The 19,391-nt window shown below is 34.6% G+C and overlaps 1 protein-coding gene across 1 annotated transcript in view; it reads left to right on the top strand.

The window, feature by feature from the left end:
- The window catches only part of LOC111050245, a 205,018-nt gene extending 191,166 nt beyond the window's left edge, over window positions 1-13,852 (top strand). The window contains exons 9-11 of the mRNA XM_039441952.1: window positions 5,083-5,317; window positions 8,459-8,872; window positions 13,424-13,852. Coding sequence (XP_039297886.1) covers window positions 5,083-5,317; window positions 8,459-8,872; window positions 13,424-13,618 — 844 coding nt within the window. The 3' untranslated portion in view covers window positions 13,619-13,852. The remainder of the gene's footprint in view (window positions 1-5,082; window positions 5,318-8,458; window positions 8,873-13,423) is intronic.
- Window positions 13,853-19,391: the final 5,539 nt, after the last annotated feature.

The raw sequence follows: 19,391 nt of genomic DNA on the forward strand, positions 1-19,391 counted from the left end.
TAGATCATGAGTGTTGATAAATTTGGTCGATATTTGTATGATAATGATAATAATAGTGATATTAATGTTAATATCAAAATTTGATTCAGAATTTTTTCCATTTTTTACAATGCATACCATTAGCTGCAATTTTCATACCAAAAATCAATCTCAATAATGAGAAAGAGTGGAAGTATGTGACTGATCCAGACTTAATCCAACAATTCTCACTTTCTTCTGGAATCTCTTTTAAAGAATGGTATGAAAAAAATGTAATAAATATAGGTAGAAAAACTTAGGTTTAGGTGAGTACACCCAGAAGAAAATGTAGGTTTGGTTACCCAGATCAAGAACATTATTCCACTTTAATAAAATAAATTCATTTGAAAAATCTAAGCTTATATAGATGGCACGATTCTACAAATTAATGATAATATAAAGGAGTTTAGTAATCAATGGGATGATGCTGAAGGTAAAATATGGAATAATATTGATACATTTGTAGAGTGTGGAAGTGGTTGAGAGATGGATTCAATTAATACTTTTGATTTGAATATTGTCTAGTTTTGAGCCAAATTTTTTGTTATTTTATAGAAGTTATTTTCAAATTTATAATACTCTTTTTACTGTTCCACTCAGTGGTGTATATTCAAACTCATTATCATAGAGGATTAAACAGTAGGCACTGGTTTTTGCTGAGAAATTATTTATTGTTTCCAATGTCAACTTTATGTCTATTGCTCCAGATTTCAATAGTTCATTTTGCTTACTACAGTCTATAATAACCAATGGTGCATATTCATCAAATGTTTTATACTCAATTGATGTACTGCTGTTTTAAGGATGGTATTCATTTTGGAATTCAGAGAACATGTCATACAATAAATGTATATTATCAGCAATATTTTCATAGGGGAATGATTGAGCATTTAAATAGAGATTAACATTGTTCAGATTACAGAAATCAAAATATGACCTGTTAGCAGTTATAACATTTTTCCTATTCTTTTGAAATCCAAGAATAATGAATCTAGGTTTTAATATGTTTGAAGTTGTCTTAACTGTCCATTGAAGATTGGTAATTTCAGGTAATTGTTGAAATTCATGCAATTCCCATGACCTGAATGGAATGCTAATTGGTATATCACTATGTGTTAAACTCAGCAGATCAAGACGAACTATGTCAGAAGCATGTATATAGGGTACTTTCCATTGTAGTTTTGTGATATAAATTTTCACTGATTTTGCTGTCTCTGATTCAATACAATTCAAGTCTGATGATGATCTTAATAGAACAATTTCCTGATGAACATTTAATAGAACTTTACTATAGTCTTCCATTACACCTAACCACATATCCAAAGGAATGCAACAGCAGAATTTATCTAAACTTTTCCATCCAGTCAACTTCCATAATGCATTCACCATAATTTTTTCATTGAGTTTTGATTGACATAGATAGTTTTTTATGGTTGTTGTCAATCCTACATTACATGTGCAATCAACCTCAACCCCTCCCAATTCATATCTGATTTCATCAAATAGGTATGCAACTCCATCATTGATAAGCAAATAGTCTTTGGTTTCTACATCATTCTTATCTTTCACTTTGATTTCACCTCCAATTATAAGAAAACTTCTACTTGGAAGTGTATAAAATAATATCTTCTTGTTTTAAACTAATTCTAATTTCATCATTGTAATTGAATGTCTGTTGAATATACGGTGTGTGAGTGATATACTCATATTTAGTAATACTCTCATCTAGATGTACACTCTGATCAACAAGTAATATATCTGACTTGACTTCTTTCTTACACATTTTTATTGTATATTTTTTTCTTCTCAATACAACCTGAGGGAAGTTTTCAAGTAGTTCAAACTTAGCTAATTATAGACCTTAAGGAAGGGTGCTGTGCCAATTCTTGACACAAAAATATCATTAGAGATTCTGAGTGCTTGCTGCTCAGTTTCAGAAAAGGTTGAGTTAGGTTAGAGAGGGTGACTGATCCCTTGACAAATGGATTTGCTATTGAATTTACTGAGAAAAGTTATTCTTGTAATTTTTGATAAAATTAATGGTTTCTTACTTATTCAAGAAATAAAAAAGCTGGACCTACTTTCTTCCATAAGAGTGAGACTGGTCCTTATTTTCTGTTCAATCTCAACAAATGAGGTGTCAATGGATTTGTTATTAGATTTACTGAAAAAAGTTATTCTTGTATTTTTTTTTGTAAAATTAACGGTTTTTTAGTTATTAAAGAAATTGAAAAAAAGCTGGATCTAGTTTTCTCCAAAAAAGTGGGGATCTTCATTTGAAGGTTAGATTAGGTTAGAATCTGGACCTCGGTTAGGTTAGGTTTGGTTTGATTTTTTGGCTTACAGTTCTAGATCCACCTTTTTGGTGGCAGCTTTGAGGCAGCTTTTCTCCAGTACTCTCATTTTACCCCTACTCATGAAGACAAACCTTTGATATTAGAAATGAAACTCTGACCTAATCCAGCATTGGGAAGATCACATTTTTTAACCGTTAAACCAAGTCGTTGTACGCAAGAAGCAGTGATAAATGAAGTTTGAGCTCCAGAATCAATTAGCGCACGCACTGGGATATATTCTCCGTGTGAGCTCTGAATATGTACAATCGCAGTACCCAGCATTACAGTACTTGTACTAGGAATCGAACCATTACCGTGTAAACCAGCAGTAGGTGAATTGTTTTCAGTGAGTTGACGCTTAGAATTCGAAGTAGAAATAGAGCTTGATTTGTTAGAAGAATCCTTATCCTCAAACACTGCAGTTGGATGCATTATAGTGTGATGACGTAACGAACATATTGAACAACAGTGTGTGGAAGGACATGAATTGACCATACGATTCCCTTTCAAACAATTGAAACAATGTTTCAAATCTCTGATAATATTCTTGCGTTGAGTTGGAGTCATTTTAGAATACTTAGAACAAACATAGATAGAATGTTCTCCAGATTTGCAAACAGGACACATTTTACTGGCATGATTAGGTGAATGTATTTTGAAATTTGAAGTATCATTGGCTGTAACTGTAAACACCTTTTTTGGAGTATTACGTTCATAATTACTCTTATCAGATTATTCTCGTGATCTTGAATTATCATGGTAGTTCGTTGAAACTTCCAGAACATGAACTTGTTTTTGAATGAATTTAACTAAAACTTCAAATCTAGGAAGCTCTTGGGAATTAGATTTAAGTTCAAATTGTTTCCGTTTTTTTAACGGTAAACAACGCAATCCCAAATGAGTGAGAATAAATTCACTCAAGCTGTCAATATTCAAAGCTTTCAAAGCAACAACAGAGTCTTTGAAAGTAGAAAGGAATTGATTGAATCCTGCAATGGATTCCCTTTGAATAGGTTTGAAAGATAGAATAGTTTCCAATAAATCGGAGCCCATACTCGATTATTTTGATATCTGGTTATTAAACTATTCCAGACAATTTCGTAATTATCGCTAGTCAGCGGTAGGCTTCTAACGATAGAGAGTGGAGGTCCGGATAGTGCTGACAAAAGATAATGAAATTTCTCTACAGGATCGATGGAATTATTCTCATGAATCAAAGCTTTGAACTTATCTCTAAACAATGGCCAGCTCTGTAACGTGCCATCAAAGGAAGGCAACGTTATCTCTGGAAGACGAGCACGCACTTGTTTGACCTTGCTTGTTGTGGCGACCTGCAAAGCTTTTTTCTCAGTTGTGAACTCATATTCATCATAATACTTGAATTTCAAAAACATATCTTCAAATGCGGTTAATTTTTGAATATCAATTTCTTTGGGTGGAGTACTACTTGCCTCAAGTAAATTAATGCGTTCTGTAATATCTTTGAACTCATCATACATTGAATCAATTTGTTTATAACGAGAAATAAACTGCCTCTAAATTTTTTCATCTTTAACTGATCCAGTTAAACCTTTGTGTTTGGTAAGATCAAATTATAATTGCAATTTTTGGAATATTTGAGCTTGTTTTGCTACCAAAACACTCAATTTCGCAGTTTCTGTCATCATATAAGTTTGAAAGAAACAATAAACTATTCATAAGAGTATTTAGATGCGTACAATAAGAATAGAAAAATACTTGTGCAAGAGCATTGATGACAATTATTAATAAAATAATAATTTTCTGAACAAGAATTCTGAAATTTGGACTGTATTACTATAGGTTTGATTCATTAATTTGGCTAAAGGAGACCATGTTAAATATTGAAGACTGTAAAAAAACTAAAAGATTTCGGTGACAAGTTTGTTAGAAAATTAGTGGGTGAAGGGAAGGGAATTTGGCACTTACTTTGTTGTCCAGCGAGGGATTTTCAGGGCACAAATAACGTCGCCAACGGTGGACGTTTGAGATGGCAAGGGTCTCCACGTAGACAGACGGCACGGTCTCGTTGAAGAAGAATAGAGACAGCACGGGTCTCGAGCTAGCTCACGTAGCAGGCATGGCATACGGCCGTACAGTACAACGTCTGATCGAGCACTGAATCGTAGAATTGCGAAATACAATTGTGCCATTGTTCTCCACCCTTATCGCAAATTGCGTAATGCCAGGAACGGGTGGATCATAAATCAGCCAATTCTGAGCGTGTCTCTCGCATAATTTCAAAATCCTTCTAACACAGCATTGTTACGCCGTAGCTGATCCTATGTACCAAATTTGAACATTTTTTTGTTATTTAGCTCTTGAAGAAGCTTAGAAAACCTGAAATACGCAGTTTGCGTGTCCACGGATTTTTTTTTCAAATCCGTTCTTGGTGCGCCTCTAAAAGACCAACTGTACATAACTGGTAGATTTGAACGTATTTAGTTTTCGCTTTTATTTAAATAAATTGCGGGTCTACTCATAGGACACCCATTTACCGCCATTTTCACCAGGGTTACCGTCGCACATTGGACTAATTTTCCTATCGTTACTCATTGGTCGTCGCACATTGGACGTAACCATTCAAGGTATAAGGTATTCAAGGTTTGTCATTCTATTCCTATTGAAAATCATTGTCCTCTTAAAAGTATAACCTTCACAATCACATGTACGTGAACTATCTATTGAAACAGGAATGTTTGTTTGACAGGGCTGAACCTAGTAGAGAAATGAAAGCAGCTTTAAAAGTTCTCAACGATTCATTGCAGAAATCTACCATCGGCAGTCTTCCTCATAGCTTGAAAAATGCAAACAATATTGTTCAAAAGGAGTGGTTCAGGGTAAGACCAACCAACATAAATACTTATTTTTTCACTATGTCCATCTACAATATATTGGATTTTAATTTATTGTTTCATTGTTCCAATGTAGCCCAGGGAAAGAATGCTTAAAATGTGATTTTCAACTTAGCAGTTCTCTTCAATGTTTGATTCCATTACGAACTGCTTGTTCATAGCAGTCAGGTATGACTGCTATGTCGTAATTAATTGTTCAAAGTGATTAGCAGTTCTGTTAAGAGCTGAACTTATCAAAAGTCCTCATTCCTACTTACTTTCCTATGCTTGGAAAATGTGAAGAGGAAAATGTTTGGAACACAATTTTCAACTTTCCAGTTCTGTTAAGAGCTGAACTTATTAAATACGATGGTGGGGGTGGTTTAAAGGAACCATTTTTTGGGATTACGCATATGTATAGGAAACGACATGAGTATCCTTTTCAAAATTAAAGCTTGGTAGATTTTCTCAGTTAGATTTTTTTTTTTTTTTTTGAAAATCCTGTTCAGCTCTCAAACGTTTGCTCATTTGAACCTTATAACTCTTGAACGTCCAATAAAAAATATGAGCTTATTATGGGCTATTTGAGTATATTTTTGCTTTATTCGAAATATTTAAATCTGTTACAGAACAAAGATTGTAAATCATAGTGTAACTCGCTGTATTTTTCATGGTATTCAACTTGACATGTTAAATGTTTTATAGAGAATAAATTTACCCTTTTGTTGTTGACTCTTCCATGAAATTACCATTATTATCAAACTTTACATGAACTTCTTCGGAGTTGAACATCTTAAATTTACCTTTTTGTCGTTGACTCTCCCATGCAATTATTATTACCATTATTATCAAACTTCACATAAACTTCTTCAGAGTTGAACATCTAAAATTTTATCTTGACATATATCCGGTAGATGAGTAATAATTATATCGTATTTTCTCGCTGATTCAACTGGATAATGCTATATTTAACAACATAATGACAAAAATATTACTGTTAATCGCCAAATGGCTTTGTTTACATGTCATATCTCGAGACACAGTGATTGTAAATGGATTGAAATTTTGTAGATAGTATTCTTATAAACAATATAGTACATCTTAATATATCATGATAGTAAATCATAATATCAACATCAAATTCTGAGAGTATCATGAGAATCAAGAAGAAAAAAATGGTTAAATGGCGTTATAAACAATCGATAAAAAAAACTTGCTTATTTTCAAGTACTCGCGAGGCATTTTATTAATTTAATGGCGCTGAATCCGAATCTGAAATCACAATTCCTCTATCTCCATTTTTACGCGATTTAGGTTTTGGTGGATAGACAAAAGACGGACGGTTTGATGGAAAAAGGTTCCCGGCCGATACATTTTAAGTTTGACGACTTAAGCTTGAAGACCCATCCGTTTTACCGTCCAGACGCAATGACTTACATGCTCCGACTTTTGCTTGAGCAAACTTGAGCGTCTGGACCGGGCTTAACACAGTTATAAGCTTCAAAATCACTTGCTGGTGGTTCAGGTCGAATCGTATTACCATCATCCCTCCCTGAGCAAAAAATATTCTCTAGCAAACTACATTTCGAAGTTTGAGATTGAAGTTTTGGATCCGATTTGTTTTTAGTCTTTTAGGGATATGTGTATCAATCTTTTTCTTCCATTTCCACGTATATAGATTCAAGATTTCTACTTATACTATTGAATGCAAAACCATTTCCGTAGCTATATTTGTTAGAAGTAGACTCACTTAAAATGTTGCTTATCTTTTTTTCCTCTCTCCTTCTCTCATTCTTCCCATTTTCATTCCTCTTCAATCTTTTTCCTTACTTTTATACCCTCTACCAGCCGATTACATGGAAAACCATAGTTGGCTAAGTATTTTTCCTCCATTCTGCACACCCTACCATGAAGCCTGTTTTTATATTTTTATAAGAAATTTATATTTTGAATTTATTGTGTTTGTAATTTGATTTCTTTTGTGTTGAATTGAATAAAATTATTGATTGATTCAGGTTTAAAACTACACTTATTCCCATTGGAAATGTTTATACTTTTTGTCCTATGGTGAATTAAATAGTACTTGAATATATGGGGAAAAAGGCATTAGAATAATACACTGTCCAGGAAATATTTATATACCTTAATAAGACAAATCTCAAAGGATCCGGAAGAAATGGTCTTGTCGAGACGTTGAAAAAGTTGTTATGTATGCAGTTGATTAATTTTACTTTCCTTGCGCTATTACCATAGGTAAGGAAAGTATTGCTTTCCGAAAAAAATTAAGCTACCCCAATTTCTAAATTTCTATACGTTTCAAGGTCCCCTGAGTCCAAAAAAGTGGTTTTTGGGGGGTATTGGTCTGTATGTGTGTGTGTGTATGAGTGTATGTGCGTCTGTGTGCACGATATCTCATCTCCCAATTAACGGAACGACTTAAAATTTGGAACTTAAGGTCCTTACAATATAAGGATACGACACGAACAATTTCGATCTAATGCAATTCAAGATGGCGGCTAAAATGGCGAAAATGTTGTCAAAAACAGGGTTTTTCGCGATTTTCTCGAAAACGGCTCCAACGATTTTGATCAAATTTATACCTAAAATAGTCATTGATGAGCTCTATCAACTGCCACAAGTCACATATCTGTAGAAACTCCAGGAGCTCCACCACATCTATGCAAAGTTTGATTTTAGATTCCCAATTATCAGGCTTCAGATACAATTTAAACCAAAAATTTCAAATGGAAAAGATAGAGCATGAAAATCTCTACAATTTATGTTCAATAACATTTTCACCTAAAATTTAAAATAAGCTCGAAATTCGAGAAAATGTTATTATTTCAATATTGCAAACTTTTGGCTACTGTTGATTTTATTAAATCATTCACTATGAAGAGATAGCAGACTTCGTGTGTCTCCAGCGTTATTGTCCTGTCACCAGCTGGTTTGGATCTTTGAATAGTAGACTTGAGATGCGCGAGTACACTAGCGTCAGGTGATAAATTTTCATAACGGCAAGGAAAGTTGTGTGAGTGCGCCACACCAGATTTTTTATTGTAGAGTTCCAGTTCATGACCCATAATTTGACCTCATATAGAGAGGAGGCTTAATTCAAAATCAAATCAACGTTATTGCACAGAATGTATACGATAATCACTGATAAAATACAAAGTATAAACAAGTAATATAACTTGAATAAATTATAGAATTAAAAGTACTTGATATTGATAGTCGTTGATTTGGTTTCAGGGTAATACAGCACTACACTATGCACTATCGCACGGCAACTTGGACGTAGTGTCAATCCTGCTGGACTCGAAGGTGTGCCGACTGAACCAACCGAACGCAGCCGGCTACACGTGCGTGATGCTAGTGACGTTGGCCGCGGTAGTGGGTGACACGCAACGAGAAGTGGTGCGACGCCTACTGCAGTCAGCTGATGTGAACGTGAAGGCACGGCAGCACGGCCAGACTGCTCTGATGTTGGCCGTTTCGCATGGCCGACTCGAGACCGTACAACTGCTTCTGCAGGCTGGTGCCGATGTCAACATCCAGGATGACGATGGTAGCACAGCCCTCATGTGTGCTGCTGAACATGGCCACATTGACATTGTCAAGCTGCTCATCAACCAGCCTGACTGTGATTTAACCATCTCTGACTCGGTACTAAAGTCCTTTCAAGTTATTTTTGTTTGTGGCCTAGGAACTGTAGAGCATACTGCACATAGAACAATAGTAGCTTCCACCAGCTGTCGCCGGAACGCGGAATTGAATATGTCCGGAACTCAAATGTACGTGACATTTTCAATTCCATGTTTTCCTAGTTAATGCTAATAATGTCCCTGTGTGCAGACTGATTTTGATTAATGATTTGAAACAACTACTTTTGCTTATATAAGCTTCCTCAAATATTGAAGCGCCTAAAACAACCAAGTTTGGGCGATGAAGGGTTAGAGTGGAAGGAGATAGGTAGAGCAGCCATATTTGGTATTCTATATGATATTCATAACAACATAGGACGTCTTTGATCAGCTAACGATCACTGATTCAGGCCATGGATACAGTCGTCCATTACAGTAGATACAGCGCTAGAACATTGAGAACGCCTATTTTGGTATTATTGCAATACGTTTCATTGGATGTAGTATTTTACATACAATGGCTTCATTAGTAGTAGGCTTCAAGACTTGAAATTCAAAGGACCTGGGTTCAGATCACAGACGAGTGATATTTTTTGCTATAAAAAAGGAAATTAATAATAAATCATATACTCTGGAAAATTTTTTGGGCAGTCACAACGAAGAAGTTACGTTGCGAATGACGGTAATTTTGGAGTATTTCAAACATGCCAAATTTGATATCTGTCTGCTTTGAAGTATTGACGGCATGAATCTGCTAAAATTTATGGTAATCTAAAGATTAATTTTGAACAATCTATAATCTCATCTGTGATGAATAGATATCATCTGTTAATTGCTGATCTCGTAAATACCAGTTCACAATATTCACACTGAATCGCGTGATGTTTATGTGAATTGCGTGATTCAGTCAAGTGTTTGTATGACACCAAGTGTTTGGTGGCTACTGTGAATCAATCTTGCTGCTCCAAGATCCACTCTCACACGCGCATGTCTCTCTTACATCGTCTCTCGCCTTCCTGAACAGACTAGAAGGAAAATCAAATCTAGCTTTGATGTGCTAATTGAGGAAAATTGCAAATTTCTTATTCAAAATCATTAACGGTTTTTGGAATTCGAGCCACTAACATAACTCTCTCTTATTATATCGATTTTATCCCAGTTAACGTATATTCTTTAATAAAAATGAAACGTGCTTATATGTGTCAACCTCTATTTGGCTCAAACCGAATGTGAATGGCCTTAGTAGCAATAATTAGTTTCACGTAGATATGCAGTAATGAAATAGTTTATAGAAAAATTAGCTTCCGTTTTACAAGAACCTAACTTATTAATCTATTTTAAGAGATTTCGAAACAGAGAATTTTAATTTATTATGGCTACACATTTTAGAACAGTGGTCATTGATTTTCAAATTTTTGAAAGAAGAATTTATACTACAAAAAAACTTGTTCGGGAGTGTACACAATGCACACAAACTACGCTCAAATCTCATATAATATATTATAACCATGGAGTTTTTAGCGTTTTGAAGGGCTGTGAAGTATGAAGCTAAAATGCAGTAGTGTTAGTGGTAGAGAGGACATCACTGTTCAAACATCGACAGTCATGAAATGAAAAAGCCATTCTATATCTAAGAAATTAATTCAATATTCCTGTGAGCGAAGCGATCCTGATGTTTTCAATATAGTATTTTGGTATTTCCCTGGGACGTCCATTCCTACCGGTGGGATTTGAACCTACGACCGACCAGGTAGCGCTAGCAGACTGAGGGGTGCAACGCCTTGAGCTGGATTCGCACTCAACAGTGAACAGTGAACAGTGACAATGAACAGTGAAAATATAAGTCTTATAAGCTTTAATGGCTTTAATTCATTATTCATACTCACTCGGCCGGGCTGAGTGGCAATAATTCAATTATCGTATACTCGTAGCAATTATATTTTCACTGTTCATTGTCACTGTTATCTGCGAATCCAGCTTCAGTCATCTCGGCTATCCTGGACGGCGGCTAAGATGACTACCACTATAGAAGACCAAGGAGAGCTAAGCGAGCCTGTCGGTTATCCTGTAATATGAGAGAGGCACCATTAATATAACAGTGTTTGTGTCCTTTTGGATTGCTTATATTGCTGATAACATAATATTTGTAATGAAGAAAAGCTATTCCACTATATTTCTAAAATGCATATAAGTCGAACATTTAAAATTATTTCCTGGGTTGCATTGGCAAAATGTTGAACCCTATGTTTAAGTGCTTCACCCTCTTCTCTACTTGTCATGATTTCTGAGCTATATAACTGTCTTCAGTCCTGAGTCCTGGCTTCAAAATTATAATAGTTAGAATCCTCAACTCAAATAGAATCAACTCTTTTTAGTATGGTGCTATATGACAAATCGGACTGGATGTGAACATAATAAATCACCTTTAAAGCATCCAAACTGAAATATGACATCAGTTTTCTAATTAAGTAGATTCCCTTATTCAGCTTGCTAGCAACAATGTCAGTATGCTGGGACCAACTAAAGGTACGTTTTGCTCGGAGCGGCTGTAGAGTCTAACGCTGAGCGTCTGACGCTGAACGATGATCGCGAGGCTATTTTGCTCCACTTCAGACTTTAGCGTCCGCGACTGTAAAATCCTGACAGTATTGCTAGTGTTGTGTTGTGTTGTGAAAATCAGTCTCTCTCGTAAGAGGATGAAGTGTATTTTGAAGTGGATGATGTATGAGGAAATGGAGGACGAAAGTATTTTAAATTTATTTTCCTAACTCCAAGGAAAGTGATCCATCCCATATTCTCCAATCGAAAGGATGAAGGATACTTCCAAAAGTTGATTACAACCCACTTACGGATGGACGAAAATGAATTTTCGGAGGGTGTGAAGCTACCGCCTCAATCAATTTATCGTCTTCTTCACAATAAAACGTAAATTTTTCGGTTTTTTCGTGTCACCCATTGTTCACAAAAGCACTACAGCCGCGCGTCTCTCGCGTCTACAACTGGTCCGAGAGCAGTAGAACTTGCGTCTGACGCTGGAGACGGTGGAGCCGCTAGCGTCAGACGCTTGGAGCAAAACTGAACTACGGCATTCCCATAAGAGCATTAGTGCGCGATGATCGCTTAGCGTCAGACGCTACAGCCGCTCCGAGCAAAACGGTCCTTAAGGCAAGTGTCAAGGGTGAAGCCAAGAAACTTAGCCTCTTTTTCCTCATTCATAGTGAGTCTTCAAAATTATAGCTGATAAACAAGTCCTGAACATTATCAGTGTTGACAATTAATAAATTTTAAATTTGAATTACGCCAGCTCTCAATCGAATCAGCCAAATCCTGGTATGCTTGACTCAAGGAAACTACTGTGGGCAAGCTCAGAAAAATACACAGATCATCCGCAAACAAATAGCTTTTGGCTGGAGTGTTTACAATTGTTGGTAGATCATTAATTCATGTACACGATTTTTTTGTGTGAAGTGCGGTTTTGGGCAGTGTGCCTGTCGCATCCACACTGATTCACTACATTGTATCTTTTTTCCAATAAATTGAAATATTGATGAACAAAATAGATCACTTAGGCGCGCCATGAGAGACAGGTAGACATTGTGATTCCTCAAAAACAACCTTCGGGAATCGATCCTCCAAATAAGACTATCAGTCTGAAAGATCTTTTCCGGAAACCATAAAATGCAAGCTTATCTAGCAACAGTTTGTGAGATACAGTGCCAAATGCTTTTGACTGGTCAAAAAATTTGGTCTGAATAAATTTCTTGTTCTCTAAAGCATTCAGACAATCCCTGTAGAGATCAATTGCAGCACTAACCGTATTTCTCCCAGTCCTATATCCAAATTGAGAATTGTTGAAAAGGTTGTTTCTTTCAAAGTAATCCACAATTTGATCATTTAGCCTTTCCAAATACTTTTGAAACAGTAATAGTTATGTTAATAGACCTAAAGCTATTATAATCTTATCTACAGCCTTTTTTATATATGGGTAGAACTTTGTTCAACTTCAAGCTATGTGTAAAAACACCTTCAAGTAAGTAAGTAAGTATTAAGTAAGTGTGTAAGAGGATCTATAATAATCAAGACTGACTTTAAGCATCTTGGACTGAAGTCATAGACATCTCCAACTAATTCAAATTCAAATCTAGACGTGGCGCACAGTAACCAGCTAACCAGCTTTCAAAAAGTCCATTGCACTATGAATGGAAATTTTACTTTTAACTTCAGCTACAATTTTATCCATGTTTTCTGTAAATTATTTGTTGAACCGATTTGAGTTTAGTGATCCTTTGACGTTGATTTACTCAGTTTTTTAATTTTTTTTCAAGTTTATAACTGTTATGTTCTAATGTTCTACATTATAGTATTTTTCGGCTTTCAGCGACTCCTCCCCGCATACGGACAAATCATCCAAGCGGTGATTATGTCTAATCATATAATATACTTTGTTTTAATGTACTTTTGTTCTTTGTATTATTTATTCAATAATATAAATAATTTGATTTTTTATCAATATTCAATAGTTTTTTTAGGCTTTGGAAACATTTGATTCAATTCTGTAATAAATGTTTTGTAGGATGGCAGTACAGCGTTGAATATTGCAATGGAAGCGGGCAACTTGGACATTGGAGTGTTACTCTATGCTCAAGAGCACTTCTCGCCCTCGCGACAGAAAAGAACAAAGAGTGTTACGCCTACTCCAACCTCCACACCAACTCTTCTTGGCAAAAGTACTCCTACAAGGCACTTTCACGATTACTCATTCGATTAGAATAAAATGGTTGTGCATCATAAATACTGTTGAAAATTTACTCTGAGAATGCCTAAATCATGAAATTAGTTGTCCTACCTTGTTCTGTTGCTGTCAATCCAGTCGTTTGCAAAGTATTGGCTCAAAGATATCTTATCATATCAAATAATTCCAATTCTAATTTATGAATATCATTGTTATTCTAGAGTTCAATTTATCGTGTGGAATAATGACGAAGATACATCAACCCCCAGTCAAATAAAATATTAACAAGTGCAAAAAGAAGAGAAACTCCAATCTACCCTCTTTATAAACGTTATATATATTGTAAGTAGAATTGATCGGTATTGTCATAACTCTTATGGAGTTCTTTTTTTAATTAACAATGGCCGAAATGTCATCTTCACCTATCAAGTTTCAATTTTGAACATTCCTTATTATTTTTAACTTAAAAGTGGACCATTTTATTTTTTGCGCAATCGATGTGGCATAGCTGGTCTCGGTTTAAAGAAGTGGTTGTAAGTGTTTAATACCTAAACGTTGAAAACTTGATAGCTATCAACTAAAGAAGGTCTCAAATATTGAGCTACAAGTGTAGATCCTTTGTGCAATAGAACTTGAATCTCTTAAATTGTGCAACTCATTATTATCGGTGATAAGGTTTATCAAGGTTGAATACTTCTTACTGACTAATCTAAACGAAATACACTTATTTTATTTTCATCAAAATTAAAGGATTGAAGAATGATGAGTTAACGTTGATATCCAGGGATTTACTGTGTAAAAAATGATTTGTTGCCTCTTACAAAACCTGTAATTCCTAATCTATTAATTTTTTAATAAGTTTCTCTTTTTAAAAGTTAATAACAGTTTTTTATCGCTATTTATTCAGTTTTTTTTCATAACCACTACTATTTATTCATTTCTTTATAATTACTATTTAATCAGTTTTTTTTGTAAACTTTATTTGCTGTTAAAAAATGAAAAGTCAAAAACTAAAAACTAACTTAAAGCTAAAGAGAAATTAGTGAGTGTATAAAATTCATTTTTTTACAGTAAACTCGTTTATACTGTAGCATGCTAAATCCATCAAATATGCTCTCAGCAATTTCTTAAATTTTGATCTATCAGGTTCATGTCTTATGCAACCTGGGAGACAACCAATAAATTTTATTCCCATGTACGTTGGACTTTGTTTATATTTTTCCTTATTGTGTTTCTTTATTGTAAAATTATTTTTATTTCTTGTGTTGTAATTATGTATATCTACTTGCCGTGGGAATCTAGATTCGTTAGTTTTTATATATAATATTGTCCTATAAATGTACAGGCTGTACACCGTCATAAACTTTAACTTACTGAAGAATGGCTTGCATGATTGCTCTCTATCAAGATTTAGAATTATTCTTATTGCTTCTTTTTGTAATAGGAGTATTTTATTTAAGTTTGAGATGCTTGTTCCTCCATATATTTCAATTCCATATGAAATGTGGGAGTGGATCATTGCAAAGTACACTGCTTTTAACGTTTCTAAGTTGGAAATTTTTGCTAGTCGTCTCAGCGCGAAAATTCCTGAGCTTAATTTTTTACATATTTTTTGAATGTGAACGGACCAACTAAGTGTGTTTTCAAGATATAGACCTAAAAATTTTATTTCTTCCGTATTATTTACGGAATTAAGTTGTTTTACCTCTGAATTTCTACAAGTAAAATGGAGGAACTTTGTTTTGTTATCATTAAGTAGCAGATGTCTATGATTTAGGTACTTTTTAGTTAATGATATAGAATTGTTACATTTAATTTCTGTTGTGTTCCAGTCCTTATCAGCAATGCACAGACTTATATCGTCAGCGTATAAGCATAATTTACTATTTTCAACTAAATCGCACATATATTTAGGCAACCCCCCTAAGTAGCACAGAAACAAAAATGGACCTAACACCGATCCTTGTGGTACAGAATAGTTATTACATTTTAAGTTTGATCCAATATTGTACTGATTTTTATTGCTTGTATACTTTATATTTACATACTGTTGCCGTCCTTCTAGATATGACTTGATCCAGCTAAGCTCTTTACCTCTAATTCCGTAATTTTGAAGTTTATTTAATAATAATTTATGATTCACACTGTCAAATGCTTTGGTTAAATCCAGGAATGCTCCTACAGTATTTAATCCCTCATCTAAGTTTTCTAAAATGTTTTCTATGAACTCTATCAAAGCAGTAATGGTTGACCTGTTTTTTCTATAGCCATGTTGTTCTTTGTCAAGTATACCATTAGTTTCAAAATAATCAATTAACTGAACTAGTACACACTTTTCAAATATTTTAGATAGGGCAGGTTGGATGGCCAAAGGTCTGTAGTTGAGAGGATCAGATGGATCTCCTTTCTTATATGCTGGTATTACTTTTGATATTTTTAATTCGTTTGGGTACACTCCAGTTATAATTGAGGCATTGATTACGTGCAAAAGAGGTTTGATGAGTGATGACTTAGCATCCTTGATTATTTTTATTGGTATGTCATCATAGCCGGCTGACCACTTTGGTTTTATCGAATCTATTATTTTACTTAAGTCCTTCTCTTCAATTGTATTACATCTAAATGATAATTTTGTAACTTTTTCATTTTTCTCATCTGTTACGTCACTTTTGGTTAGATAAGGGATGACATGAGTGTCAACCATCCCTACAAAATCATTGTTTAGCATGTTTGAAATTTTATACGGATCATCTATGTCTATACCATTCTCTTTAAGTACAATATTTTTAATAACTTTCTTGTCCTTTTTGTTTGTTGTTTCATTGTTAACTATTTGCCATATTGTTCTGTTTACATTTGTTGATTTTTTTATTTTTGAGTCAATATAATTCTTTTTTTTGTAGAGGATAATTCTTTTTAGATGCTTTTTATGTGCTTTTATAGTTTTCTTTAAGTTTATATTACTTTGGTCTTTCCTGTATCGCTGATGCATTTCAATTAGCCTTTTATGTTCGTCGACAATCTCATTATCAATCCACTTATTACTACATTGTTTCGCTCTTACTATTCTACCAAACGGAAAGTGAAGATCAAAATAATATTTGAGCACGTTGTAAAAATATGAAAGCTTGTTTTCTACAGGACACTGATAAAGTTCAGTCCAATCCAATTTATCTAGATCATTTATAAAGCGCTGAATTTGGGACTTCCCAAACTTCCTACCCATTGTTTTAGTCTTTAAACCTTCACACTTATTATTTGTGTTTAAAATATGGAAAATTTGTCCATCGTGGTCTGATAGAGCTGTTATCAAACATTCCACTTTAATAGAGGTTTTGTTGAGACTGGTAATGAAATTGTCGATTGCTGATTTACAAGTTGCAGTTATTCTAGTAGGTATTTCTATAGTATGTCTAAATCCATTCATATTCATTACATTTATAAAATCTGATTTCTTTCTACCCTCCCTCAAAACATCCACATTGAAATCTCCTCCGATTACAACATTCTGGTTAATTTTGCTAATTTCTACTAAAAATCTATTCAATTTATCAAGAAACACTTCTATATTCTCTGAAGGAGTTCTATACAATCCAGCTACAATGTATTTTTTCTTACCTATTTTTATTTCTATCATACATGTTTCAAAGATTTTATCATCATTAATAACAGTTATTGCCTTTACCATAATGTTTTTGCATTCAACTAGCTCTTCAGATACTAATATTAAAACGCCTCCCCCCTTAAACGACTTTCTTACATACCAACTCATACAGGAATATCCTGGTATTTTGATTCTTTGAATTTCATTTTCTTCTAATTTATGTTCAGTTACTATTACGATATCCGGTTTTAATTCCTGCAATGTGATTATTAGGGAGTCTATTCTTGACTCCAAGTGCTGGATGTTTTGATGGAAGATTATTACATTATTTATAAACTTACTTTTTGCATTAATAGTTTCATTTTCCCTACTTCTATATTTATGTTTTTTAGTTTCCACCGTTTCTACGGGAGGGTTCCTCCATTCACTGTTAATCTTAAAAAACTATTATCATTGAGAGGTATTTCCTGGACAGTTTCCGTGTTTCCTGGCTTATTTGTAAGAGTCTCATTAATAATTTCACTTGCAGAATTTCCTCTTGCCATTCGTGTTAATGACTGGATGACTTTTAGACTGTACGGAGATTTAAGTTCCGGAGAGCCATACTCCAGGAAGGGGCTGGAAATGTTGAGCTCCTGGCAACCTGAAGCCAGAGAATCGCCGCATGTTAGTCTCCCGTCACCAATGCCGCCGAGATTCTCTAGAAGATGCGACACCCGACCCATTATTGGAGTCGAAGTTGAAGACGTATCTTGTTGGTGCATGCACTCTCCTCTCTCGCTCCCGACACCAACAGAGGCGGTCTCCTCCCCACAGCCAGTAGTGTCCAGTGCTGAATCTGAGATCGCAGTTCCTGCAGTCGATGAAAGCACAAATGCAGTCTGTTTCCTCATTTTTGACTCACTTGCATTTAAGTAGGGCTTCAAAACTGATTGATTGTGAATACAGGATTCATTCGTTTTAATTATTTCGAAGATGTTTTTAGCTGTAGCTCTTTTCCCATTTTTGTTTAAATGCAATCCATGCCTTGTGTGACAATATCTCTCCAACAGATGCAAGTCAAGGATGTTGACATGACTATTGTGCGCTGCAAACTTCCTGATTATAAAATTGTATTCCTGGATAATTTCATTCTCCAAGCCATCCTCTCTCAAATCAAACCTTTGTGGATTCGTTGCAAGTATCAAATTGGTATGATTCAATGCCGCTATTTGTTTTTCCAGGTTAGTTGCGAATTTCATGAACACTTTTCGGTCTCGACAATAAGTGCTCGGATTTATATTGTTTGTACCTCCTATCACAATAATATAATCATCTACAGTATAAGTGTCAATGTCATTTTTATTTAGAACTGAGGACATGACTACTTCAAAAGGCGCACCTGACTGTACATGGTTGAAAACCATATACTTTCTATTATACTTTCTTTTATACTTTCTATTATACTTTCTCTTAAGTCCATCATTAAAATTTTCCAAATATGAAAACAGGTCACGTCCTTGGCTGTCACATGTCACTGTTAGCTTTGGCCGTTCACTATCAGCAATAAAATTTTCATATTTCTTAGTATTGTTAACACAAATTTGTTTTGTGAGGAGTTCATCAATCTGGTCTTTGAGATTTGCTATAATATCCTTCAATTCATAATTTTCTTGCATTATAGAATTTATTCTGTCATAATTTTTCATTATCTCAAGTTCCATTTCTTGAATCTCCCTGTGAAGGGTATTATTATTTTCATTCAAAATCTTGATTGTTTGTTCTCGAATAGTAATGATATCCAAGCTATCACAATCTGGCTTGCATTTCTTGGTGGTCAATCCGTAATAAGATTCGGTTTGCGTACTTATACTTTGAGAATGTGCATTCTGATCGAATTTAAATTCTACATCATCTGGAACTATAGAGATACCGATATCTTTAATGTCCTTGATTTCCTCAATGAGTGAATCTCGATGACAAAGCAACTCATCTATGCATGCTATCAGTTCATCCTTTTCCTTGAGAATTAAGTCGTCTGTCTGACACTCTGCATCATTCAACTCACCCCTCCGTCGACTATTCAACACAGAGTCGAGTGACAATCTCTGCGTCACTGAGGCATTAGCTACTTTGTCCAATCTTTCTATCAATCTTTTCTGTGGTTGAAGGCTATTTGTCAAGTTAGGTGGAGCAGAGGGTACTGGATGTTTGGAATGTTTCACC

The sequence above is a fragment of the Nilaparvata lugens genome, chromosome X, assembly GCF_014356525.2.
Source record: "Nilaparvata lugens isolate BPH chromosome X, ASM1435652v1, whole genome shotgun sequence".
In the NCBI taxonomy this organism is placed as follows: Eukaryota; Metazoa; Arthropoda; class Insecta; order Hemiptera; family Delphacidae; genus Nilaparvata; species Nilaparvata lugens.